Genomic DNA, 26950 nt, shown 5'->3' with positions numbered 1-26950 from the left:
ACAAAAGGGTTGACTCCAAAAGTTAAATTGTTTGGAAACATTTTCCTCTTTCCCAATCTGAATGGGTGAATGAGAAAGACTTTAGAGCTCCTAAGCTTATCAAGGCATTTTGGATTAAATATCCTGATAAACCGTAAAAAATAGTATTATGGTGTTACATGTATATTTTCTGTTACCTTCTATTTTTATCTTTTATAGGACTAACGTCTCTTTTGCAGGAGGGCCGAATGTCAGCCTTCAAGATTTTCTCCTTTTGCTTTGCATCTTTCAGCTGTCATAAGTAACGGGGGGAGGAGGGGGGATGTGGTTGTGGAAAGTGAGCTGGAGGTGTTACAAAACAGAACTGTATAAGCTGGGGTGGGGTAGATTCTTGCTTAGGCTTCTATCCTATGCTATGAGCAGCTGCAACTCTTTATCAAAATATGTCAAGGTCAATGGACAGAGGCCTGATCACCACCTGGAGATCCCCACATGATGGTATACACAACTTTTAATTGGATGAGCCAATTGAACTATTGGGGGTAGGAACATTGCCATTACTTTGTATATGTGATTTACGTGCCCATTTTCTCAAATTCAGAATTCTTTTGTTGCTACCACTTGATTTCCAGTAAAAGATATCTTTTCTCTAATTAATGGAGTCTAACTATTTCTTTCTTGGATTTTGAATGGAGCACCAGCTGACAGTCTAGACGTTTTTTGAGTTCTGTGCAGAGTTCAAGGGAGCGGGCACATTGCTGTATGGTTAGGTCAGGGTGAGATCGGAGGCTCTTATGGTTGGTGTTGCTTTTGGCGAGTGAATTTATAGTGTAAATGATTTTACGTTTGCTTGATTGATTTTTGCAAATGACCCTGCAGAAGCATGGAGCTACAGAGCCATCTCTGTTTTTGAACTCTGAGCCGATGAATGAAATGTCAAGTATTTCATCAGGGGAGATGGTTGATGCTTGATAGTCACTGATGATGTTGCAGACAATTGTGATGTCATCATTGTTATTGATGTCCTCTAGACCAAATAGGATGGTGTTTGGACACTTCCGTTCACATTCGACAGCTTCTCTGATGAGGATTGGGATATCATTATTTGTTGGATTTATCTTTTTTTATGGATTGGGTTGAGGTTGTTGGTGTGTAGCTATTGGATGTTCGTGTTTTTGTATTGTGTCTTTTTTTCAAGGTTAGTTAATCTTTCTTTTAAAGTGTCCAGGAATGCTACTATAGTTTCAAGGGATGTTATTCGTGTTTCTATAGTATGAACTGTTTCAAACAGGGCTATATGTTTGTCCAGTTTGGGTTTGCATGATGGGCAGAAATATTGAAATGCATGGTTGGATGATTCTAGGAATTGAATCATTTGCTTGGGTAATCCCAGGCAGTCATGAGGAGCGTATTTTTCACATAGAGAACATTTGGTGGAATGTTCATTATCCTTTAGAGTTACATAGCATATAAGGCATGTGCAGGAGTCTTGTGGTTCATTGGTGGGGATTTCTTTCTCTTTAGGTTGTGGTTTGGCATTGGATTTTTTTACTGGCATGGTAGGTTTGTTAAGATGGTACGTTGATTAAATTAATTAATGGAACAATTTTGGGTAATCAATATAGTCAATATCACACCAATTAATCAATTACAATAATCTCTCTAATAAAATAATTATGTTAAGCAACAATCAGCCTAATCAATTAATCACACTAATCATTAATCACACTGTTCAATTATATTCACTAAATCACTAATTTTACTAATCAAATGAATTACATGAATCCTGATTTTTACACTAATCAGTAATCATGCTATTTGCGCTAAACACTCTAATCACACTAATCAATTAAAACAATAGAGAAAGAGGCACATAGATAGTCTTGCACTGGCAATTCAAACAATTTGTATCTTTACTCTGGAGACTCAGATTAGCATTATACATTCGCTCCTGGCTTCAATATACTTTTGCTTTTATCACAGGAATTCAAATTGCTTTTAATCTTCACAGGAATTCAGATATAACAATATTTCTTTACTTTTTGGGAGTCCAAATTAACTGTCCTTTTACTGAAGGAGTCCAGATTAGCAATATTCCTTTTACTTTTCCCTTTTTTTGGATGGTGATGGTGAAGGAGGAAGGGCTGGGGGCAGGGTTTGCCAAGAGCAGCCTGCTTCACACACAGGCTGCAAATGTCTGAAGACCAACCCACAGCTCCCGGTGCTGGCGAGCCCTGCCATCTCACTGCCCTGCAAGGATGGGATGAATCTCAAATCGCTGAGCCCCCAATGCTGTTGTTGGAGATGGCAGTGGTGCATGGGGGGGGGAGAGAAATTAATTCACCCCCCAAAAGACGTCCTAGCCATTTTTTCAGGGCTCAAAAAAAAATAAGGCTCTGCCTTATTTTATGAGAAACACGGTATATAATTAGTTGCAAAATAAGTTCTTTAATTCATACTTCAGCCTTCTCCTTTTAAATAGAATTCAATATAGTCACAAGAGTAAAAATATAAAAATAAAATGTATGAACTACTTTCCATAATGTCACTCCAATTACTATGCCTCTAAATTACATTGTCAGACAAAATAAAAACAATTTGAGGCAAACAGAAGTATCAGTGTGTTCAATACACAGTATGATCTTTTGGCTTACATCATTAGGGATCACAACTGCTTCACAACTGATTTTAAAATGCTGCTTATAACACAGAGATGTCCTGGTGGGATGCAATAGACCCATATGAAGTGAATGGCCCGAGGTTATCCAGACAGCTCAGGGCAAAGTTACTAATTTAACTCTTTATAAAAACATTGTACTTATGTAGGATCAGGCCTCTGTGGTTTTTACTTTTTCCCAATTCTGCTATTTTAGATTCTTTAATTGGAATATCTGGGAATTTAAACTAGGACTTTCTGCCAACGAACCATTTGCCTGATGCCTCTGTTGGGACAACTACATCTGACTTTCCCTTATGTTAATGTGTATATGGTATCTGGTATATTTACTTGTCATGCACATGGAGCTTACATCTTTTATGCTTTACTTATAGAGCTGGGGAAAGTGCTGCAATTAATTATTGACTTTCAAGCTGCTGAGAGAAATCTTTCTGCCTTCTCTTAAATAGCAACAAATTTCCATTTATATGAATAAATGCTTTATTCATATACATAGTGAAGGCAGTTCCATTAAAGCAGATGGATACTGTCTACCATGTTCCATGCATTCAGTGAACCACCTTATTTATCATATATTTGTAAATATCATGTGTTAGATATCATAAGATAACCAGATCTACACTGTAATACACAGAAAATTCATAGGGTAGCAAAGAAAAAATTTGTATCTTTTTTCTTCCAGTAATAATCTAGATTTTGCTGCTCAGTTTAGTAACCCTAAATTATAGTTTCTGAATCAATATTCCTATCCTATCTTTATGGAACGCCTCAAACAAGTTTTCTTCATAGAATAAAGCAGAAGTGTGAATTTTCTGTTCCTCCTTAAACACAGGAGAATGGGGCAAATGTCATCTCTGCCCATGAAGAAATAATGGAGGAAGCACAGCAACCACAATAGGAAGATTAATAGTCCAACTAATGGACTCATATTAAGCCTGTTGACCAATGAAGGACTCAAAAGAGCAATTACAACCACTTTCAGCTTAAGCAACTATGCCAGGACGTGGATAGATAGATGAAGTTAGGCTGCTATGACTGCAGTTGATTTTAAATCATATATGACCTGGATTGTGCTATGTGTTCTGTCGCCAGTAAAGAGACTCGCAGACCGGAGTTGAATTCAGCTCTTTAATAGTAACTAGTAACTTCAACTACTGTCAAGCCACGGCAGCCCCTTTTATAGCGGCTGCTCAGCAGCTCGTAACCAATGATATCTATTTAAACTTCCCGCTGCTATAGGCGGCCAATCAGATACAGATGTTACTAATCAATCGTATCATTGCATCTGCTAACCAATAGGAACATCTTCTTAGAAGTCTCCATTTGAATACACTACACCATGCTTCCCTTCTCTGTGAAACCTTCAGTTACATTCTGTCCAGAAAGTTTAGTTTCCTCTGGAAAAAGAGGGAAGTGGGTGAAGTAAATTGGGAAGGAATCAAAATTCCTTACTTTCTCACCAACTTGTATGACACCTCTCTGGATCCCTTCTATTCACACAGGGCCTAGTTCATCTGTAGGTCACTAATGACAAACTTTCTGGGCTCGACATTCTAAAAATTCAAAAAATATTACCTTGATTCTGCTGGTATGTCACCCAGATTAAAAAGAAGAAGAAGCAGCATACCCTCTGCTAGAGAGAAATTCCCTGAAGATGGCCTCCAGCACAAGTCTGAAAGCTTTGAATACTAAAACTCTGGTCCTGGTAACTGACCCAGATTGGATCCTGCAACATTATGCTGGGACATGTATATTCACCTTCACTTGTAAAAGAAAAACAATTAATAACAAAGAACAATCAATTAAATAATTTAAATTAATTATTTAATAAAAAATGAATATTTAATTGTAAATAGTTTTTGAAATGCCTATTCAAGGCAGCTCTGAGTTGCACAAGATCTGGAAACTTCAGAGAATGCACTTGCATGGTCTTGCAGCCTCCAAAATGAACAGAAAAGTATTCCATAGATAGAGGCAGAGCAGGGCCCTCTTGCATGACTTCTAGAGGGTCTGAAGAGATTTCTGGATACTCTGGAAGTTGTACATTAGGTCCATGGTGTCACAGAGCCTCTGGAGTTTCCAAAAATTGTAGAAGAATACTCACATGTTTTTTTAGAGGCCTCAGAAGCTGCACAAGACCAGGGCCCTCTTGCACAATTTCCAAAGGGTCACAAAAAATGGTTGTGTCACCAAAAATGTCATGGCATGTCACATATGTATGTCATAGGTTTGCCATTACCTTTGTAGTCTGTAGTCCAACCCACAGAATGTAATTTGTAGTCAGTATCCAACCCACAGAATGGTATGTAGCAAAGTGGTAAGCTTTGTAAAATATCACTTCACTATGTTTGATTCCTTAGACATCTAGCTATTGTTTAGAATTCTGCAATGAAGACAGGGCACAAGGAGAGAGAACACGTCCTCTAATGGCTGCCTTATATAAACTTCTGTGGACTCATTCTTCATCTTAAAAGAGCAATACCCATCCTATGCTGATTCATTCTTATTGCATCAGCCTCATATTTCATCAGCCTGATATTGCATCAGCCACATCTCGTCAGCTCTTACATTGCAATACCTTAACATTATTTTTTTTCCTAGGGTAAAATTAGAGTTGTATATTCATCACTAAACTACATTAATGTAATAAAAAGCAGATTTTTCAAATGGCATAATCCAATTATAGGTTATTGATTATGATGGTTTTTTGTTTTTTAATACTAATTTTATAGTTTATTATAATTACTCTTATTCTTTTATGATTTAATATATTGTTTAATTAATAGCTTGTACATTAAAGCCTATGCACACACATTGACTTGAGAGGGCTATATATTGTATTCTACCATTCAGGATAGAATACAAAGGTTTAAAACATAAAAATATTTTAAATCATTAAGTTTTTTTTTGCCTAGCAGTAAAATTGTATTGCATGTTATTACTACAGTTTTTGAAGAACACCATCCTACACAGCAGTTGTAATCCAAAAATTGTATTTTTATTTAACATTATGTATTTTAAAATAATATGGAATTTACTGTGTAAATCTTTCAGAGATGTCTATTACTTAGAGATAAGCATACACTTTTTTTTATTACCAGTCCCTACCATTCTTGCCTCCCAAAATGTGTGAATTTTGTGCTCTTGTCTGCAAAGCAAGGCTTTACACAGTAGGAAAAGTTTGTAGAATTTCCTTTTGCAGACAAGTAAAATGGCCAACCAAAAGCACTGCTACAGCTGACATCAGGAGTGGGCTGCTGGGAGTTTGCAGGGGTTCAGGAGATCCTCTAGCTAAGATTCTACACAGTTCAGAGAACCCCCAAATTCCACTCCTGGCTGGCCCCACCCCACCCACCCCACCCCTCCCAGGAGTCCCCATGCAGCCTATTTTGGATGCACATAAGAGGCTTGGGGTGGGCAAAAGCACCCCCCTGCCATGGTGCAGCAGGCTGACTAGACCACGCCCACATAGAAGACAGAAAAAGATATCCTGCTAGTAAGCACTGAACAGTTGCCTCTTGAAAAAACACCTCTAGGACAACCATGACCTGGATGACTGAAAATTTCCAAAGAGTTTCTAGATTAAGTTCATTCACATCAACTTCTATATACAAAAATTGAATTTTTAGATGGCACCATATTTAGAGGAAAATATCCAAACATTCCAAAAAATAAATTCCAACTCACATATGTGGGTAAAGCTTTATTTGTACAGTATTTAAATTTAGGGTTTATTTTTTGAAAAATTATTGAGATTTTTTTTTTTAAAAGTTAATAATTTGTTACTACTTTTCATTTATTAAATTGCAGGGTATTTATTTCAAGAAAACTGTTCTGACAAATACTTGGAATTTCAAGCCATTCAGAGTAAAAGCCAGTCACTTATTTATATTATTAAAGAAGCTATTCCATCAATTGGAACAAGCTTCCCAATAGGACTTATGTTAATATTCAAAAATATTTCTGTTTAAGAGAAACAGATCTACAAAAAGAGGAAGTGACATTGCACTATATGTAAGAGATCAGTATATATCTACAGAAATGCACATAATCAAAGATTTTAAAAATCCTAGAACAGTGGTTGCCAACCGGTGAGCCGGGCACCACTGGTGGTCCGCAAGAAAATTTTGGTGGTCCTCAGAGAAATGTCCCCCCCGCAAAGCACTCAAAGCAATTAATCCAGGTTGCATGTGAACACAAGGCTGTGATGCCCACATGGCCTGCCTACCCACTGGCCCCCACCCTTTGGCCAAGCACAAATCTTACCTTGAGTAGAGCCATGTAAGCTGGAACTGGAAGGTGAGTTCAATGGTGTGGGAGGGAAATCTGCCCTGGGGTGGCTTGCTGATGTTGGGGGAAAGTCAGTCCCATATTCCAGACCTGCAGTAGTCACAAAACTGGCCCTTTGGTGACTTCCGGTTGTCGGCTTTGCTGACAGCAGGGATTCGCCTTCTCTGCGATTCCTGCTGTGCTAGCCGCCTTGGTGCCTCCGATCCTGACGGATTTGGAGGCTAAGGCTGCCCTGTTGGGGCAGCTGAAGATAGGGGGGATCTGGACGGGGGTGAGGGGCATCGCAACCCCCCCCCCAGCCGGCAATAACCCCCTTTTCTCAAGACGGTGCAGCGGTGGTCTTTTTATGGCCACCATAAAGAAGCCGGCAATTGGATAAAGAATGCGCAGGAGGGAGAAGGAGTTTTCTTTTTTTTTTAAAGAAAGTTTTTTCTTGGTCAAACTGGGACCTTAAGGATATATTTAACACCTGGGAAAGTAATGACTTGGAAGCTATAATGTTCCCGATTGATGTTTTCAGCTGCGAAGAAAAGTGACGAAAAGGGGAAGTTACTCTCCCTCCCCTATGGAATTAACAAATGGACAAGGGAAACCAGCCTTTTGGTAGAAGGTAAAACCTAAACTCCTTTGTTATAAGTGGGAAGGGAGAGGCTTGGGAAAACAAATTTTTACTCTAAGACTTTGCTGGAGGAGATGCCTTGAAGATAAAGAGAATTTTCTTTCCCTAATTTGACTTCACCCCTAGAAGAGAAACTGTAAAAAGAAGAAGCTTCTACTCTGCCTGGACTGTTTGATGACTGTGGGACTTTGGGACTTTTGGGAACTGTTTTAAGCTTGGAAATAACTGATTGGTTTAAGAAGAGGATACAGAAAGAGAAGAAGAAACAGTTTAAAATGGCTCTATCTCTTGATGAACTAAAAAAACAATATCTAAAAACAAAGAAAGAAGGCAAAGATGTTATGGGAGAAGCCCTTTGTTTCCTAGATATGGCGCTTGCTATGTGTCAGCAAATTAAACAACAGCTGGAAGAAACCGAGGAAGAAGAAGCCATTTTTAATGAACTAAATGGTGTGACTAAGAAAGAAAGGAGAAAGAGAGGAGCGAAAAGGAAGGACTTAAGAAATAAAAAAATGTTTATGAAAGAGAAAAAGAAGATGCAAAAACAACAGAATGCTAGAAAGCAAAAGGAAAGAGGAATGCAGAAAGGGGAAATTAAGAAGGCAGAGGTTTTGAGAGGAGGGGGTAAAAAGTTTAGGCGGGCTAAGAAGGAAAGGGAAAAGGGGGGAAAAAGTTACAAAGATATAAGACAAGATGGAGATAAGGAAAAATTTTTCAGGGATAATGGGTAATATATGGGTTTTTTTTAAAAAAAGGGGGGGATTCTGCAAAGTACACATGAGTATTGTAATAGTGGTATTTGTATTATAAGTAGATAACCGGAACTTTTTAAGATCTAATAAAAGGCTAAAATATCAAGGTATAACTTTAAAAGGTTTAATAATGAATAATAATAAGTTTTAATAAAATACTAAGGGGAATGTTTAAAATATTAGTTTGAATATAGAGTTTAATGGATTAATGTGTTGATTGTTATGGATTTATTATTGTAGTATTGGTTTTTGAAATAGTAGAATGTACTAAGCAGAATCTGATTGGGATTTAGGTGTTATTTTAAATTTAAACTTAGGGGAATGATAGAAAGGCATCATACTCCGATTAGTGATTCCAGGGGAAACTATTCTTTCTTAAATTGGAAATGAGACAGATGTAAATGGAGAAATGGACAAAAGATATAAAAATATTTTTTTTTAAAAAAAGCAAGATTAAATATATAAAACAGAATTAAGATGAGGCAAAAGTGGAGAGGAGTTATATAATAGATATAGAATGGTAAATAAGATGGGTAATGGTATATAAGAAGAGCGTGAATACAACTGAGTCCATACAAAAAGAGGTAATCTGGGGCCAAGTTACTTTCTAGAAGAAAGCTTTATGTTTTTTATGTCTGTGTTTTATGTGTGTGTGTTTAATTAAGAATTAAATAATAAAATCTCGGAAGAAGACTAGATGAGAATAATTATAAACAAGCCAGAGGGAAATATAAAGTTGATGACTGGATAGCAGATAAATCAGAAAGGAAATATGATTGAATAATGATTAAAGAGAAACAATGTGGAATTTGGTAAAGGGAATTTACGTGTTTATATGGAAATGGGATAAATTATAAGTATGTGATATAAAGCAATATGTTACCTGCCTTGTAAGGATCTACAATGGAAAGAGGTTTTATGTTTTTAATGTTTAATGATGTTTTGTCTTGTTTGTTTGTTTGTAAAATCAATAAAACTTGTTTAAATAAAAAAAAAAACCGGCCCTTTGGTCATCCTGGAACAGCAGCTCCTCCAGTCCATGGCAGGCCAGTGCACCCAGGTGGAGGAGCTGCTGCTCCGGGATGACCAAAAGGCCAGTCCTGTGACTACTGCAGCTCTGGAATATGGAACCAACTTTCCCACCAACATAAGCAAGCCACCCTCAGTCAAAATTAGGGGTCCGCGGGATTTAAAATTATGAGTTTGGTGGTCCCTGAGGTACTAAAGTTTGGGGACTCCTGCCCTAGAATGTATATGGTCAGTATAAAAGGAAAAAAGAATGGCATTGCCATAGGTCACCCAACTAATCAGAAGAAATAGATGAACATTTTGCCAACAAGTTAACAAATGTATATAGAAAGCATACCACGGTAGTAATGGGAGACTTTAACTACCCTGATATCAACTGAGAGACAAACTCTGCAGCCATCCTAGCTGACAATGTTGTCATCCAAAAGATAGAGGAGGGAACTAGAGGAAAGCTATACTGGACCTAATCCTTAGTTATAGAGAAGAGGTGATAGAGGGAATTGAAGTTGGTGTGAGTGATCACATCATATTGAAAATCAATATAATGCAAACACAAGCCATAGAACATAATCGAACTAGTGTCTTAAACTTTGAAAGAGCTGTTTTTAACAAACGTAGAGAGACCTTAGGAAAGATTCTATGGATGAAGGGTCGGGAATTCTGAAAAATACAATCATAAAAGCCCAGTCTAGCACAATACGACTGAAAAAGAAAAATAAGAAATCCAAGAAAAAATTAGCACAGTTACATAAAGATTTTTCTGAGGAGGGTGGAGCCTCCCAGCAACACCAGGCATACAGAACAGTCACCTCCATCCCTATACTAGTTTCCTCCCAGTTTGTGGGCTCCTATAGAAGCCAAAGCTGCCTTGTAGGGGCGGTGAAGCTAAGGAGGAGCACTCTGTGAGGTAGCAGGGGAGATCGCAATCTCCTATCAAACCTCAGGGCTTTTTTCCCTTTATGCCACAGCAAGGAGAAGAGGCAGTCTAAGATGGTTGCCATGAAAGCTGGGAGAGATGATGATCATCTAAGCACTGTGCAGAAGCGGAGTTTGGTGAACAGTGTGTGAGCTGGGTGAGCTTTATTCAAATGTTAATCCCAAAAGAATATCCAGGGAAAGAGAGGTTCACAACTATTTTTAAAAAACAGCAGCAACCTAGCACCTTTGAAATGCTGGGATTACCCACTTAAAAACCAATGCTGTCAGACTCAAGATCTCTTCGTCTACCCTAACTGCTATCTATCTCATTTATCTCTCTCTTATCCTATCTACTGTATCTTCTCTACTGCTAGGCTTAATTCTTTTGGCTGTCATTAGCAACGGGGGGAGGGGTAATTGTGGGGGGAAGAGAGCTGGACGTGTTTTGCATTCCTTTACTGTGGGTAAGCAAAAGGAGGGGGTGTATGATTTCTTCTTTTCAACTTTCCATTTCCTTGCTAGCTTCTATCCCTTTTTGTGCAGTTGCAAAGTTTTATCAAAATATGTCAAGGTCAATGGACAGAGGCCTCATCACCACCTGAAGATGCCCACATGATCATATTCAGAACTTTTAATTGGAAGAGACTTCTGGACTTTGGGGGGGTGGGAACAATTCCATTCCTTTGTATATGTGATCTGTGCGCCAAATTCTCAGATTCGGAATTCCATCTGTAGCTTCCACTTTAATTTCCAGTAAAAGAATAACTTTGCTCTGATCCATGGAGTCTGAGTATTTCTTTCTTGGATTTTGAAGGGAGCACACACTGACATTATTCCAAATCTCACCATCAGCCCACCTGGAGAAAACACCAACTTTTCTTCCGAGGGGGTTTCACATCATGTCATCTCCAGCCAGCCTTGAAGTTGACCAGGGAGCTGTGGGGGGGCAGCCAATGCTGTTACCAGAGATGCCAGCCACCGACCTATTGGCCGACCTTACTCTGGAAGAAACCCCAGCTGAGATGCCCAGATGGTCGTTAGGAGTTGGATGGAGAGATCCGGAAGAACCCCCCCCTCCTGGAATCACTGTAAGTCGAAGAGGTGCAAGGGAACGGCTGTGGCAAGAGGGGGAGGAGATGGAATGCAGGCTGGATCAAGCTGGGAAATTCTTTATGGATGCTTCTGAGAAACTCGGCAGGGCTCCAACATATGAGGGGGAAGGGGGAGCAAGTTCAGCCTGGGGAAGTTGGGCTGCCACCCCCCCCCAATCCCAGCCCATGCCAGCGCAACAACCAGCCGCCGCCTGGGGAGCCCCAGCAATGGGTGTGATGCCTGGGAGACACCACCTGTCCCCCTTAGATGTGAAGTTTGGAGGAAATCCCAAGGATTTGGGGTTTTTCCTGGTACAGGTCGGAAGCTATATGGCAGAATATGAAAGGGAGTTTACCTCTGAAGCAGCCAAAGTAAGATGTGTTACCAGGACCCTGGAGGGGATGGCAGCAGACTGGGTGGTGACTTTGTATAATGATAACTCCCCCCAACTGCAAAGCCTCGATGTTTTCATGACTGCTTTGAGGAGGAGGTTTGAAGACCCTCTGGTGGAGAGAAGGGCCAGGATCAGAATGAAAACCATAACTCAAGGGGGAAGATCGGTTGCTGACTACACCCAAGAGTTCAGACAGCTGGCATACCACATCTGAGGCTGGTCCCAGGAGGCTCTAATAGAAGCCTACAAAGATGGCCTAAATGAAGAGATATACCACATGTGCATCTCCAGAAGGGATCCACATGACTTGCAGTTGTGGTACTTGCTAGCAGAAGAAGTGGAAATAGATCTAGCCCGAAGCAGACACAGAGGAGGCCCCACATGGAGCAACCTGCTCCCCCCACGACCCCTAAACCCCGAAAGGGAGGGATGATGGCAAGGGCCAAATCCACCGCCTGCTTTCATTGTGGGAAGGAGGGCCACCGGATTGTGGATTGTCGGGTCAGACCGGATCCAAAGAGAGGACGGGGCCCAGGGAGGAAGCCCGAAACCTCCCCAACTAGGCCTCGCAAAACCAGGCTAAAGATAGGGGAGGTTGTAGAGGTCACTCCTCCAGCAGAAAAAGAGCTGGGACCTCCAACTCCCCCCGATGAGAGCGAGACCGACTCGGAAGATGACGTCCCAGTAAGTCCTAACCGGGGCCCCATGACCATCCCAATTAAGTTAAGGGTGCCCACCTCGGGGACCGAGGGGGAAATGCTGGCCTTATTGGACTCGGGGTGCACGAGGTGCCTAATTAGCATGAAAGTAGTCAAGGGTATGGGCATCGGACTGAGAAATTTGAGAACGCCCATATCCTTTTGCCAACTGGATGGGTCTGAGGCGGGAGGTTGCCCTGCACGTTTTATAACGGAACCCCTAGAGATGACCATGGGAACCCACAGTGAGACCCTGTGTTTTATTGTGGCCCCCAGGATGGAACAGTCCCTAATCTTGGGATTGCCCTGGCTTCGGAAATGGAATCCCCAAGTGAACTGGAGAGAGGGGTGGATACGGATTCGCACCGATCGGCTTCCGGAAGGGGAGGAGCAACCCCCCCCGGGAGGTGAGGAGAAAACCCATCCGAAGCCCCAAAGCCCTGCTGAGACAGCTTCCGCAGGGGCCAAGCGCATAGAGGGGGAGGAGAAAATCCCGAAAGAGTACTGGGACTTAAGAGAGGTGTTTAGCGAAGAGGCCTCCGATGAGCTCCCTCCCCATCGGTCAACCGATTGTAGCATTGAATTTCTACCGGGGGTGACGCTCCCGAAGCCAAAGATGTATTCGATGACCCCAAGGGAGTTGGAGGAATTGAGATCGTTTATCGACAAGAACTTGAAACGGGGTTTCATCCAACCTGCCAGACCTCGAGTGGCGGCCCCTGTGTTGTTCCGCGAGAAGAAAGATGGCTCCAAACGCTTGGTGGTGGACTATCGAAACCTGAACGTCGTGTCCATGGAGAACGTGTACCCCCTCCCTCTGATGAAGGACATGCTAGCCCACCTGGCCAAGGGGAAGATTTTCACGAAGTTGGACTTGAGGGAGGCTTACTACTGAATCCGAATTAAAGAGGGAGACGAGTGGAAAACTGCATTCAACTGCCCGATGGGTTGCTTCCAGTTCAATGTTCTCCCGTTCGGCCTACAGGGGGCACCAGCCGTTTTCATGCAAATGATCAACCAAGTGCTCCACGAACATTTATACAAGGGGTTTTTGGTCTACCTGGATGATATCCTTATCTACACGGAGACTAGAGATGAACATGTTAAACTGGTATGCTCCGTGCTGCACAAACTGCGTGCTGCCAAATTGTATGCCAAATTGTCCAAATGTGAGTTCCATCAAGAAAAAATTGACTACCTGGGATATCATATCTCACCTGAGGGCCTTGAGATGGACCCGGAGAAGGTACGAGCCATATTGGATTGGGCCCCACCAAGAACCCGTAAACAGCTTCAAAGTTTCCTTGGATTTGCTAACTTTTACCGGCAATTCATCCTGTCTTTTGCTAAAATAGCCATGCCCATCACCAACCTCCTAAAAACAAAGGGGGAAGCGAAGCCAAAGCCCAGCCAGCCGTCAAATTTGTCCATGGAGTGCCAAGCCACTTTCGAGAAGCTAAAAAGACTATTTGCTGCAGAACCAGTGCTAAAGCACCCAGACATGGGCGCCCCTTTTGTGATCCAGGCTGATGCGAGCGATGTGGCTGTAGGAGCAGTCTTACTTCAGTTAAACGAGAAGGGGACACTACAACCGTGTGCCTACACCTCCCATAAATTAACGGACACTGAACGGAGATGGGCTGTCTGGGAGAAAGAAGCTTTTGCAGTCTGTTGGGCCCTACTGACTTGGAGGCATTTTCTGGAAGGCGCGAGGCACCCATTTGAGGTATGGACTGACCATAAAAATCTGGAGGCTTTAAAAACGCCTCGGAAGTTATCTCCTAAGAAAGTTAGGTGGGCTCAGTATTTCAAGCGATTCAATTTCTCTCTGAAATACATCCCAGGAGGAAAGAATTTTATGGCGGATGCTTTATCTAGAATGCCACAATACAACAGTGTTCGTAAAGAAGTGATAAGTCCGATTGTGCCCACCACACAGCTGGCTGCACCAGTGGTCACCAGAGCGCAAAAGAGGAAACAAGAGGCAGATCTGTCCAATGACTTGATGGAACGATTTAAGGAAGCCTTGAAAACAGATGAGTGGTTCCAGGCGAATGCGAATAACTGCACCGTTAGAGATGGTTTAGCCTGGATGGGTGCGAAGCTGTATGTACCACAAACTTTGAGAAGCCAAGTGTTACAACAGACTCATGACTCCAAGGCAGCTGGTCACTTTGGTTTCGTGAAAACCTTACACCTGGTGAAGCGGCAGTTCTGGTGGCCCTCATTGAAAAAGACATTGAAACTTATGTAGCAAGCTGTCCAGTCTGCGCCTCAGCCAAGAGACCTCCTGGTAAGCCACCAGGTCTGTTGCAGAATGTGGCCAGACCAACTGCTCCTTGGAAGGAAATCTCCATGGACTTTATAGTAGATTTACCTGAGAGTGCTGGGCACACAGTCATCTGGGTGGTGACCGACTTGTTTTCCAAAAAAGCACACTTCATACCTTGCTCCAAGATTCCCTCGGCGAAGTCATTAGCCAGATTGTTCATTATACATGTCTACAGACTGCATGGTGTCCCTGAGCGTGTAGTTTCTGATCGAGGGGTTCAATTTACCTCTAATTTCTGGAGGGAATTTTTGAAGTTAATAGGCTCCACCCAGGGTTTAAGCTCCGCCCACCACCCCCAAACTAATGGGGCCTTTGAGAGGACTAACGGGGTGTTAGAGCAATATCTCCGGTGTTACATAAATTATCAGCAGGACAACTGGGTGGATCTACTGCCTTTTGTGGAGGTGGCATATAACAATTCTGTCCACAGCAGTAATGGTTTTACCCCCTTCAAAGTGGCCACGGGGCAAGATTTTGTGCCCATACCTGAACTCCCTCATGAAAAACCCAATGTCCAGTCATTGGACGACTGGATATCTCAACTTCAACTCAATTGGCCAGTCGCTCGTAAAGCTCTGGATGAGGCACACCAATCCCATAAGAAATTTGCAGACAGGAAGAGAGCCCCACAGAAGTCATATCAAGTAGGCGACAAAGTGTTTCTCTCAACTAAATATCTACAGACCACTCAGAAATCAAAAAAGTTGGGTCCTAAGTATGTGGGGCCTTTCCCTATTGAGCGGATTGTGAATCCTGTGACGGTTCAGTTGACTCTACCAAAAACTCTTCATCGCATTCATCCGGTTTTCCACGTTAGCCTGCTAAAACCTGAACATACCTATACATTGAAACTGACCCAGACTGATCCCCCCGTGCCATTGTTGATTGAGAGTGAACAACATTTTGAGATTAAAGAGATTTTGGACTCTCGGAAATGGAGGGGTCGTCTTCAATATCTTGTAGCCTGGAAACATTTTCCCCCATCCCATGCTGAGTGGGTGAACGAAAAAGACATTAGAGGTCCTGAACTGCTAAAGAACTTTTATGCTAAGTATCCTGATAAACCATAGAAATGTATGCAATGCTTAACGTATCTTTGTTCTCTCTTACAGGGACTAGTGCCCTTTTCCTAGGGGTGTCCGAATGTCAGCCTCAAGATCTCTTTGGCTACCCTAACTGCTATCTATCTCATTTATCTCTCTCATATCCTATCTACTGTATCTTCTCTACTGCTAGGCTTAATTCTTTCGGCTGTCATTAGCAACGGGGGGAGGGGTAATTGTGGGGGGAACACACTGACAAATGCTATTTTAAAGAGGTGAAAGAATGCTTAAAGGAAGGTTTAAAATATAGAAAACCTGGCTGAACAACTTGAAAGGTATGTTTTGGTCCGCCTGCATCCTGCAGAGCTGACAGCAGAATTGGACAATGGAAGGAACATGGGCCTGTCCTGGAGTCTGGGGAGGACTCGGACTAGGGATCTGCGTCTGACACAGAGATGGGGCCAGGGCCATCTGAGAGTTATGTGCTGACTCCAGACCCTCCAGAATCTGATATCAGTGAGGCAGAGAAACAGGGGGAGCCTGTTTCCAGTGTGTGCTTGCACAGAGCTACCAGAAGGCAAGAACAGTTAAGACAAAAGGGGCAACTCAAGAGTAAGGTTTGGAGATGATTGGCCTATCCCGTAATATATAAAGGAGGAGCAAAGGGACGTGAGACTTTGCAGGAAGCAATTTTGTTTGTTCTGGTCAGTTTGAAATCTAAAACTCTGTGTTGACTTTGTGCTCCGTTTGGCCTTGTACAATTTAGTCATTGGCAGGGAAATAAAGGTGGGTGCTTCTCAGCTTTATCCCGAAAGACTGTGGCAGACTTTTGTTGGACTATTCATAAACTGTTTGGGACCCATTACAGGCGGTGAATGCATATAATTCACAGCTGTTGAAATTTTTAAAAAAGGGTTTGGGGAATAGCGTGTGATTGTTACTGTCTCAGGAAGCCTTAGTCAGAAGAAGGTGAATCTTGGGAGGAACTGTCTTTTATATTTGTTACTTCTAAACCCCTGGGGATTTATATGGAAACCAGCTGTTTTTGATATACTGTTTAATGTTGGAACTTGGAAGGAGTTCCATCTACTGGTAGAAGAAAAGTACTACAGTGTAAAATCCTTGAATGAAAGTGTGGAATGTCTAATACACTTAATAGAAGAAAGTAAACAAAGCTGGGAAAGTGGTCTGACCTTGACTCTATCTCAGAAGGTGATTTGGATATTTTGAACTACTGAGTGAGTTTCACTTTCTTTTTGAAGATTTTAAAGATAAACTAAATTGTTATTAATTAAATACTATCGAAATTGGTTATTGGACTGAGGACTCCAAAGATTGGAGAAAATACAGTGGATTAATTTAGATGTGGACTATTAATACTATCTGACAGAACATCACACAAGGTCAAAGAAGAAAAGGGATAGAAGGAAAGAGAAAAGAAGGAAAATTAAATAAGACTTTAAAATTTGGACAATTGGGAAGATAAACAATTGGGAATATAAAATACTAAAGAATTTTAAAAATTATAAATTTAGGGGATTTGGAAATATAATTATGAGAATGATAGTTTTACTAATAACTGGATCAGTGGGAGTATTTAAATATTGAGTCGTTGGAATTGCAGAGATATATTGAGTAATTTTTTTACTGAATTGTAATACAATGGATTACCAGGGGATAATAGAGGGATATGAAGAAATAATTTTGATGCTTAAAAACATGTATGAAACCAGAGGTGATGTTCAACAAGTTCTGACCAGTTCTGGAGAACCGGTAGTGGAAATTTTGAGTAGTTTGGGAACCAGAAAATACTACTTCTGACTGGAGATTTTACAGTATCCTTCCCCTGCCATGCCCACCAAGCCACGCCCACAGAACCGGTAGTAAAAAAAAAAATTGGATCCCATTACTGCATGAAAATATAAAGAACAATAAGGAGACAAGAGGAGTGCCTAAAGATAAAGAACTGAATGTAGAAGGCCTGCAATAATTTTGGGGGGCGGGGAAGAGAAACAAAATGTTTGGGAAATAAATCAGAAATTAGAAGAAGCAGTGGAAGATAAAAATCAAAGTGAAATGCAAGAAAATAAAGATAACGGAGGGAAAGGACTGATAAGTTGGAATCAAGTAGATAATATTTTAAAAGCTTATAACAGAATAGAGGGAGGGAAAAGGAAATCTTTTCAAAAAAGGAAAAGTCCAGGGGGGGGGGGGGAACCAAAAATCTCTTCAAAAAAATAATAATGATTTATGGATGGGTGTTAAAAAGATGCAGCAACAGCTAAACTACCAAAAGTGCCTGGAAACATTAAAAATATGTTAAATGAAAGAATAACGATTATGGAGTTGATGGAGGCAATAAAAAGACAAAAGAACAATAAGTCCCCAGGACCAGATGGATTACCTGCAGAAGTTTATAAATATTTACAAGACACATTGAGTCTGTCAATGCTAGAGGTTTATAATGAAGTACTGCTAGAAGCCGAGATACCAAATACCTTGGCAGAAGCAAATATAATTCTAATTCCAAAATAAGATTCGGATCTGACACAGATAAAGACCTACAGGCCTATATCATTATTAAATGTAGACTATAAAATATAGCAGTATTCCAGTATTTTGATAGCAGTATTCCAGTATTTAAGGAATGGATGGAAACTAATCAAGGAGAGATGCAACTTGAAATTAAGGAGAAACTTCCTAACAGTGAAAACAATTAATCAGTGGAACAGTTTGCCTTCAGAAGTTGTGGGTGCTTCATCCTTGGAGGTTTTTAAGAAAGACTGGATAGCCACTTGTCTGAAATGGTTTAGGGTTTCCTACTTGAGCAGGGGGCTGGACTATGAGACCTCCAAGATCTATTCTATTTTATAATATAAACATTTAGGGGAAAATACAGTATTATTGAAAAACAAAAACATTTCTGGCATGTCTCCTATGAACTTTTCCAAGGCATATTGTGAAAATTAATTATTTTTCCTGTAGTTTAAAATGGGCATGTGTCTGTCACTTTTGATGTTGTCTGCTTGACTGCATTAACATACATTAGGATCTTTATAAGATTAAAATGCTGAAGTTCCTATGAATATTGCAAATGTCTTATGAAGGCTGTAGGTAGAGAAATGAAGAAGGAAATTTAGTTTTCAGTTTGAAATGAGAATCTAGTCAAATGGCTTTTGTGATCATGAAAACGTTATAGAGAAGATGTAGCACAAGCAGCAATATATGGTCAAATAAAAAAGATGAAGAATAATTAAGAAATATTTCAGAATAATTTACATGGACATATAAAATAGGAAGACGAAAATTAATATGAAACAAATTTCTTTTTCATCTGTCTCTCTTCTCTGTGCCTTTATATTTACAGATAACAAAGATTATGATGCCTATTTGTCATATACCAAAGTGGATCCTGACCAATGGAATCAGGAAACTGGGGAAGAAGAACGATTTGCTCTTGAGATCTTACCAGATATGCTTGAAAAGCATTATGGGTACAAACTATTCATTCCTGACAGAGATTTAATTCCAACTGGAAGTAAGTTTTTAAACACACACACTTATGCACATACACTCATTTTGCATAGCACATACATAATGTGCTGTTTAGGTACATTTTAATGTGATACTGTACTGTTGCTGTTTATTATACGTTCCATTAAGATACGTAATCAAAGCATATTTATAATTACAATGGTACTGATACTAAAAATAAGATATAATATATAGCTTTTATTAACATAAAATATATAGTAACAGAATTAAATATTCTTTGAAAAATTCATTCCATACCATAGCTAACTTAATAGCCTAATTAAAAATGTCTAGTTTAACTAAAAGTGTCTATATAAAATTTTGTCTTATATCTTGCACGTACAAGAATAAAATCTTCCAAATATTTTTAACAGCAGTAAAATTAACAGGAGAAACAAATCAGACTAAATTGACAGTTTTCTAAAACTGACTATATATTCTAGACATAGTCTAGAACTAGATTAATATAGTTATATATTATAGACATAGTCTAGAACTAGATTAATAGTTATATATTATAGATAGATAGATAGATAGATAGATAGATAGATAGATAGATAGATAGATAGATAGATAGATAGATAGATAGATAGATAGATAGAACGAGATGGCATTTAAATATCCTATCTTACGACCACCACAAACATCCCCAGAGATGAAAAGCTAGCTTTAAGGTCAGTGCAAAAATAGGTCTGAGTCCTTTAACCTAATTTGTACTTTTTATTAAATGAAAATATACTTCTTTGAAGCCTGAAATGATGGAGATTATCAAGAAACATACAAGACAAAATGTCTTTGGATTAATAGCAATATACTGTAGCATCACAAATTTTCATCAGTTGTTTTACTCTTAAATATAAAGCTATTAGACAATCTATTTATAATCATCTTTTTCCATTGACAACTTAGACCAAACTTGATAAAATTGATTTTCTCATAGACACCACCCACTGAAAGTATCCATCAGGCAAGCTTCAACAGTTCCAGTTAAATAAAGATGTCCTTTTTGCCCTTGCAGTTTGCACAGACATAACGTGCCATATTAGTGGAATGATGAAATTATGAAATTAGATTGCATTAGGCTGAGTTGTATTCCAAAAGTGGACAAATAGGTCCATCTGCATGCAATAAAAAAAACTGTATTAAGACAGTGATGGCTAACCTTTTTGTTGTCGCGTGCCGAAAGTACCTGCATCCATAATGCAATAAATACGCAACCCCGCCCACCCACCTGCGCATGCATGCGTGACCCCCATGTGCACCCTGCCCACCTGCGCATGCATGCGCGTCTCCCGTACACATGTCTCCCCATGTGCATGTGCGGAAGATATCCAACAATCAGCTGGCTGGCAGGGGACACGCACATATGTGCAGTGGATCTGTTCCGGGCAACAGCTCATGTACCGGCAGAAATGGCTCTGTGTGCCACGCCTGGCACATGTGCCATAGGTATAGGATATGGGTATAGGATATATTCTATAAAAACAAATATGTATTGTGGAAACACTGGCTCTTTCGTTGTGCTCTTTTTTTTTCAAATTAAATTTACCTGAAATATTCATTTCCCCCCTCCAGGAAGTAAAAATATTTCCTTATATTCTTCCTTCAGAGAAGGTTACTCTCTATTTGCTTCCTGGAAAGGGTTAGGGTAAGGGTTTTATAAACAGCTCTGGAGGAAGCTATTTCTCTTCCTTTTTTCTTCCTATTCTGAATGGGTTCTCACCTAGGAACAATACCTCTTAACAGAGATGTACATGTAAATATTTCTTTCCAAATTTGCATTGAATGCTTTTTAAGATGCAAATTAATAGTACTTATTTAAGATCTTCTTACAAATACTGATGTATATTTAAAAATAAAAATCCAATAAAACTTTGGGGGGAAAAGATCTGCTTACAGATCACAGTCCAGGTATAGGGTTTTTTCTGATCTTGAGTTGTTCTTTTGCTTATCAGCCTACATAGAAGATGTGGCAAGATGTGTAGACCAAAGCAAGCGACTGATAATTGTCATGACTCCAAATTATGTGGTCAGAAGAGGCTGGAGCATCTTTGAATTGGAAACCAGACTTAGGAACATGCTTATTACAGGAGAAATTAAAGTGATCCTCATTGAATGCAGTGAACTGCGAGGAATTATGAACTACCAGGAAGTTGAGGCACTGAAACATACCATCAAGCTTCTAACTGTTATTAAATGGCATGGACCAAAATGCAACAAGTTGAATTCCAAATTCTGGAAACGTTTACAGTATGAAATGCCTTTTAAGAGGATAGAACCTATTACCCATGAGCAAGTTTTAGATGTTAGTGAGCAGGGGCCCTTTGGGGAATTGCAAACGGTCTCAGCAATTTCAATGGCTGCTGCTACCTCCACTGCTCTTGCCACTGCCCACCCTGATTTGCGTTCCACTTTTCATAACACATATCATTCACAGATGCGTCAGAAACACTATTATCGAAGCTATGAATATGATGTACCTCCTACTGGCACCCTGCCTCTTACCTCAATAGGTAACCAGCATACTTATTGCAATATCCCAATGACACTTATTAATGGACAGAGACCACAGACAAAAACTAACCGAGAGCAGAATCCTGATGAGGCTCACACAAACAGTGCAATCCTGCCCCTCTTACCACGGGAAACTAGTATCTCCAGTGTCATTTGGTGACATCAGTGCAAGGGTGACATAAGCTCCTTTGATCAGAAGCAAGGTCTGCAGTCTGGTGCCTGGAACTACATCCTCGACTGCTGCTGTTAAACATGCATTACAATCTATGAAATATGAGGAAAAACAGGGTCTTGTACATATGGTTTTGGAAATTTCTTTGTAGCATCAGTCTTCCTGTTTTACCATCCACATGTTGATTTTGTTTTATATGTCATCAAGATTTGTATATTTACATTTTTTTTAAAAAAAAGAGAAATGAAGAGACTGCTGTATAGATAGGGGTGGGGTTTTCCCCCCTGCTTCATTAGTATAGTTTGAATGTGTGTGTGCATTTTAAACATTTTGGAGGGGAATTCTTTTTAATCTAAAGCAGTATCTATTTTTGGTCTGGCTAGGCCAATACCCAGAGTCATACTTGCAGCAATTCAATTCATTGTCTCTGTGTGTGTGTGTCTGTGTGTGTCTGTGTGCACGCACGCATGCACGCACACGCACATAGGTGCCTACTGAGGTATGTGTGAAATCACTTGTTCTTGGGAGGTCCCCACAAATGTTTCAAGATCCTTTCTTCATGTTTTTAATCACACTGCTACACTTTGCCCTTTTCCCATCACCTTTTTAAAGCAGCACACTGAGTGAAATTAAAGATGGTCTAATTGTCTACACGTAGTAAATAATTGTGAATAACAACAAAAAACCCAGTCTGTATTACTTGCTTCACAATAACCATTATAATCACTATGGAATCTATAGAGAGAATACTAGATTTTTCTGTTTGATTTTATGAATTGTTTGTATTCATTTTATATAGAAATAACATGCCAATTCTAATTCATTCACTTCCTGGGAAAGTATTGGATGTGTTGTAATTCCCACTACCTATTTTGTTTGTTTGTTTGCTTGAAATCAATGGTTTCTTTTCTTATTTACATTCTTCAAATGAGATTATTGACATCTGCTAAGGAAGTAAGGCAGTAGGCACTGAAGTGCATTAAATCCTGCAGAGATTTCCAATGATGGCTTCAAAACCAAACTAATAGAAGGACAATATCTAAAATGGTTTGTCATTTTGTATTACATAAGATGCTATCTTTTAAGAACTATGGAACATACTTTTTCAACCAAGTTTGAAACTTATGTATATTCAAGTTTGATCATCACCTTTTCTTTTCACTGATACATCCGGAATTTATTATTTATTATTATCTTTTCTTAAGCTTGTAATAACACTACATTTTTTAATTCCAAGGTTGTTTAAAGGAGATCTCAGGAGGTTGCAAAAAGTAAATACCAACAAACATCAGTATTTTATAAAATATTAATATTTAAATCAGAAGGAGAAATGTTGAAAATAATGTTATTGAATAAAATAAACTAGTTTTATTTTAAATGTTTTATTTCATCTTTGAAGATTTAAAGAAAGTACAGATATTTTGGTTTTGCAATTACTTCATGCATAAATCTAAGGACTGAACTCTGCCTATATGGATTCAATAAGAATTTGTCATAAATATTAACAGATTTAATTCCCCATTCACTTACAGTTAACAGAATGAGCACTACTATTCATATTTCCAGCTACCAATGCAATAGCGACCTTTCATATAAGAAGGCAGCCAATAATAGATAATAGATAATATGATTACTATAGCACTAGACTAATAAAGCAAATTTCTTACGACATAAAATGATGTAGTGGATTACTGATACTAATTAACATGATACTAATTACGGATTACTAATTAACATGCTAGAGGAGAATATAGCATTTTTAATGTTGCATTAAAAATGCAACTATTTAGCAGCAACAATCACATGAAGTTGCAGGTCTTTTTCTTCATTGGAAAGAAACGGAAAGTGTTTTTTACATAGTTAATAAGATATAGCCAATACAACAGATGTATTGTGTGTTTATTTTGGCTGCCATCATAAAAAAGGCTTATATTTGGGGTCAATTAAGATGTTATCAATTAATTTTAACCTAAAATCTAGATGTTTGGGTTCCATCGGTACATGAAAAATCACTCGTATTATTGTATAGGTAGTCAAGAAATCACTTGAAAGCTGAATTAGGATTATAGGATGTATTTTGACATAATTTAACTAACAATATTCATTTCTAATAGTTTGCTATTTTCCTTCAACACACAAAAAGAAAAATGTGGAAATAAAATCACACTAAGCACATAATGCTATCAAGTAGGATTTGAAAATTCACATTATTTAAAAGTTCATTCTTTGAAAATTTAAAATAGTTATTACTGGTTATAGACACCTGTGAGGCACTAGTGTAATTAGTCACTTTTGATAAGATTCCAACTCTGAGAACTCCAAATAGCTAACAAAAATGCAACAGCTTTTCCTTTTAAATTTTTAATCTTACATTTGATCTGTGAAGTAATGTAAAGCATTGCAATCTGACAACAGTCACACTGCAGATTCTAGACAGATGATATTATTTGATTTTTTTTCCTCAAAGGAACACTTTTGTCCTCTGTTTTTAATGTAGATTGAAGCAGTTTGAATAGCATGATTCGGGGTTTAATAGATACTATTTGATATTTGTGCTACTTAAAGATTTTCTTATAGTGCTTTGTTATATTATTCAGAAGGAATTGACAGAATTGGTTTGGGGGAAAAACAGAAAACAGATGAAAAAAAGCCATTAATGGCTTGAGAAACATTCCACCTAAGTCATTCCTTTCTTTAAACAGCTCTGTTTGCGAAACAGTAAAGGGTCTGTCATATGTTCAAAATGCATACTTAATGTTTGGCTAAAGTTCTGTTAGAACACAAAAGAAAAAGAAAAAAATGCCCTAATTATTGGGCTCCATTCTTCTTTATTGGGGAAAGAGGAGGGAGGAAAATGTTCTAATTTTACAGTGTTTGCATGCAAAGCCAAATTTCAGGGCCATCCTTAAAATAGAATACATGTAAAGAAAGTTCAAAGTCTCTGCAAATGTTAGCATGTATAACTTTCATTTCAAGATTGCTGAAATAAAATTGAAAGCCTAATTGGTAGGAAAAGGATGTGTTTCTCTTTCAAATGCCATTACTAATTGTAACCTCATAGCTATGCTTGAAATATTTTGATACTGAGCTACAAATCTCAGGACCTTCAAACCTTCACTCACCTTTTATTTTTGTAACATAAAAGTTTAAAATAAAAAAGCAGTAAATGGATGACTAAAGGGATTATTTAAAAAAAAATCCCATGAACATCATCAGTATGGCTTGAGTAAGAATTCTACTGTTAAAAGTTAAGATATACTGCAAATTTTCACAAATTACTCCTCCCAGTTGCAATCTATTGAAAAACTAGTCCAAACATTGCAATATCAATTCCACAATAGTCTGGTAATGCCATTAGAAGTGTGTGGTTTCACAAACATTATCTCAATTTTGTCTTTGCTGAAAATCTTTGCTGATAGTTACTTCCACAAATGTAACAAATAGAAGCATCTCTCTCAGTACCAGAGATGGTATTCAGCAGGTTTTGACCAGTTCTGGAGAACCACTAGCAGACATTTTCAGTAGTTTGGAGAACCGGCAAATTCCACCTCTGACTGTCCCTGTCCCCATCTATTCTCTGCCTCCTGAATCCCAGCTGATTGGCTGGGTCTTCTTTTGTTGCCCTGCACAGGAGACCAGAGCTGGAAAGCAGGTTAGTGGGGTGGGGAGGGAATGGAATTTTGCAGTAACCTTCCCCCTGGAGTGGGGAGGGAATTGAGATATTACAGTATTCTTCCCCTGCCATGCCCATTAAGCCATGCCCACCAAGCTACGCCATGCCCACCAAGCCATACCCATAGAACCAGTAGTAAAAAAATTGAATCCCACCATTGCTCGATACAATACATAATCCTGGAAACAATTTCCTAGAATTTTGTTAGTACATGCTATTCTTTTTATTCCACATCTCAATAGTGGTTTGCACAATATTTTATGAGTTAAAGTCTGGACAAGTGAGTTCATGAAGATACTTCCAGTTGTGAAATAACCACACTACTGAATAATATAGAATACTTACTGTCTAGATATTGATTTCATTAGCTGAGTAGGGTTGGATACATTTATTTACATCCAGTGTGTGGAAGTAATTTGCTCTTTGTTTCAGCAGTAATGTGTTCTTTGGTACAGAGGCAAAGATCCACTTACTGGAAAAGTAGCACTTAGACATTCAAACAGCTCTTTAGAAGTGGATGCAAGTATACTTGTTGCGTTCAGATTTTGTTCATGTCCACTCAATATAATTAGGGATTTTATTGACACACCTTTTTAGTCAGGTAATAGTAATGGGAACTCTACCACCCCTTTGAAGTATTTCTGTTAGTGGATATGTATTCTATCTAAATTATTTATATAAAACCACAATTTAACTCTTGACTAACTGTTCATGAACCTCTGTCATGAACAGAGATCCTCTTAAGAGACCAAGAAAAAAGGAAAAGTATAAGACCCACCCATTCAATGGCCAAATAAATCACACAATTAGCTTTGCAACTGATATCACCAGAAATTCTCAGCCATCGACTAGGAAAGATTAAATAGTCAGTTAGCCATGAAGAAAATATAGACCCTTTACTTTACCAAAGTATCCTATTATCTGTAAGCTATACATTGTAGCTAATATTTTACACTTGTAAAATGTCCATGTTGTAACCACTTAACCACCTCTTTCCAAATCCCATATGTTGCATTTGATGGCCAAATTGGAAAGAACTATTATGATATCCCATTAAAGTGCAGTAAAAAAGTAAATATTTATACTTTGGTAAGACTTAAAAGAAGAGGTTTGACAAAGTCTGCATTTATTTCCCTTTCTTTATATAAAGTAGCTTTATCCATGTGCAAAACAGAACGTTAAATTTTCTATGTTGATATATGGGCTTATTCTTGTAAAAATAAATGGCAATGGA

The 26950-nt window shown here is 39.0% G+C and overlaps 1 protein-coding gene across 1 annotated transcript in view; it reads left to right on the top strand.

The window, feature by feature from the left end:
• IL1RAPL1 (interleukin 1 receptor accessory protein like 1) overlaps positions 1-23443 on the top strand; it is a 1645997-nt gene extending 1622554 nt beyond the window's left edge. The window contains exons 10-11 of the mRNA XM_087938178.1: positions 19191-19361; positions 21313-23443. Coding sequence (XP_087794304.1) covers positions 19191-19361; positions 21313-22031 — 890 coding nt within the window. The 3' untranslated portion in view covers positions 22032-23443. The remainder of the gene's footprint in view (positions 1-19190; positions 19362-21312) is intronic.
• The last annotated feature ends 3507 nt before the right edge of the window (positions 23444-26950 follow it).

This window comes from Pseudonaja textilis, chromosome 8 (genome assembly GCF_049901715.1).
Source record: "Pseudonaja textilis isolate UNSWEBS1 chromosome 8, rPseTex1.2, whole genome shotgun sequence".
In the NCBI taxonomy this organism is placed as follows: domain Eukaryota; kingdom Metazoa; phylum Chordata; class Lepidosauria; order Squamata; family Elapidae; genus Pseudonaja; species Pseudonaja textilis.
Note: the sequence above shows the minus strand (reverse complement) of the source record. Positions and strands in the feature narration are given on the sequence as shown.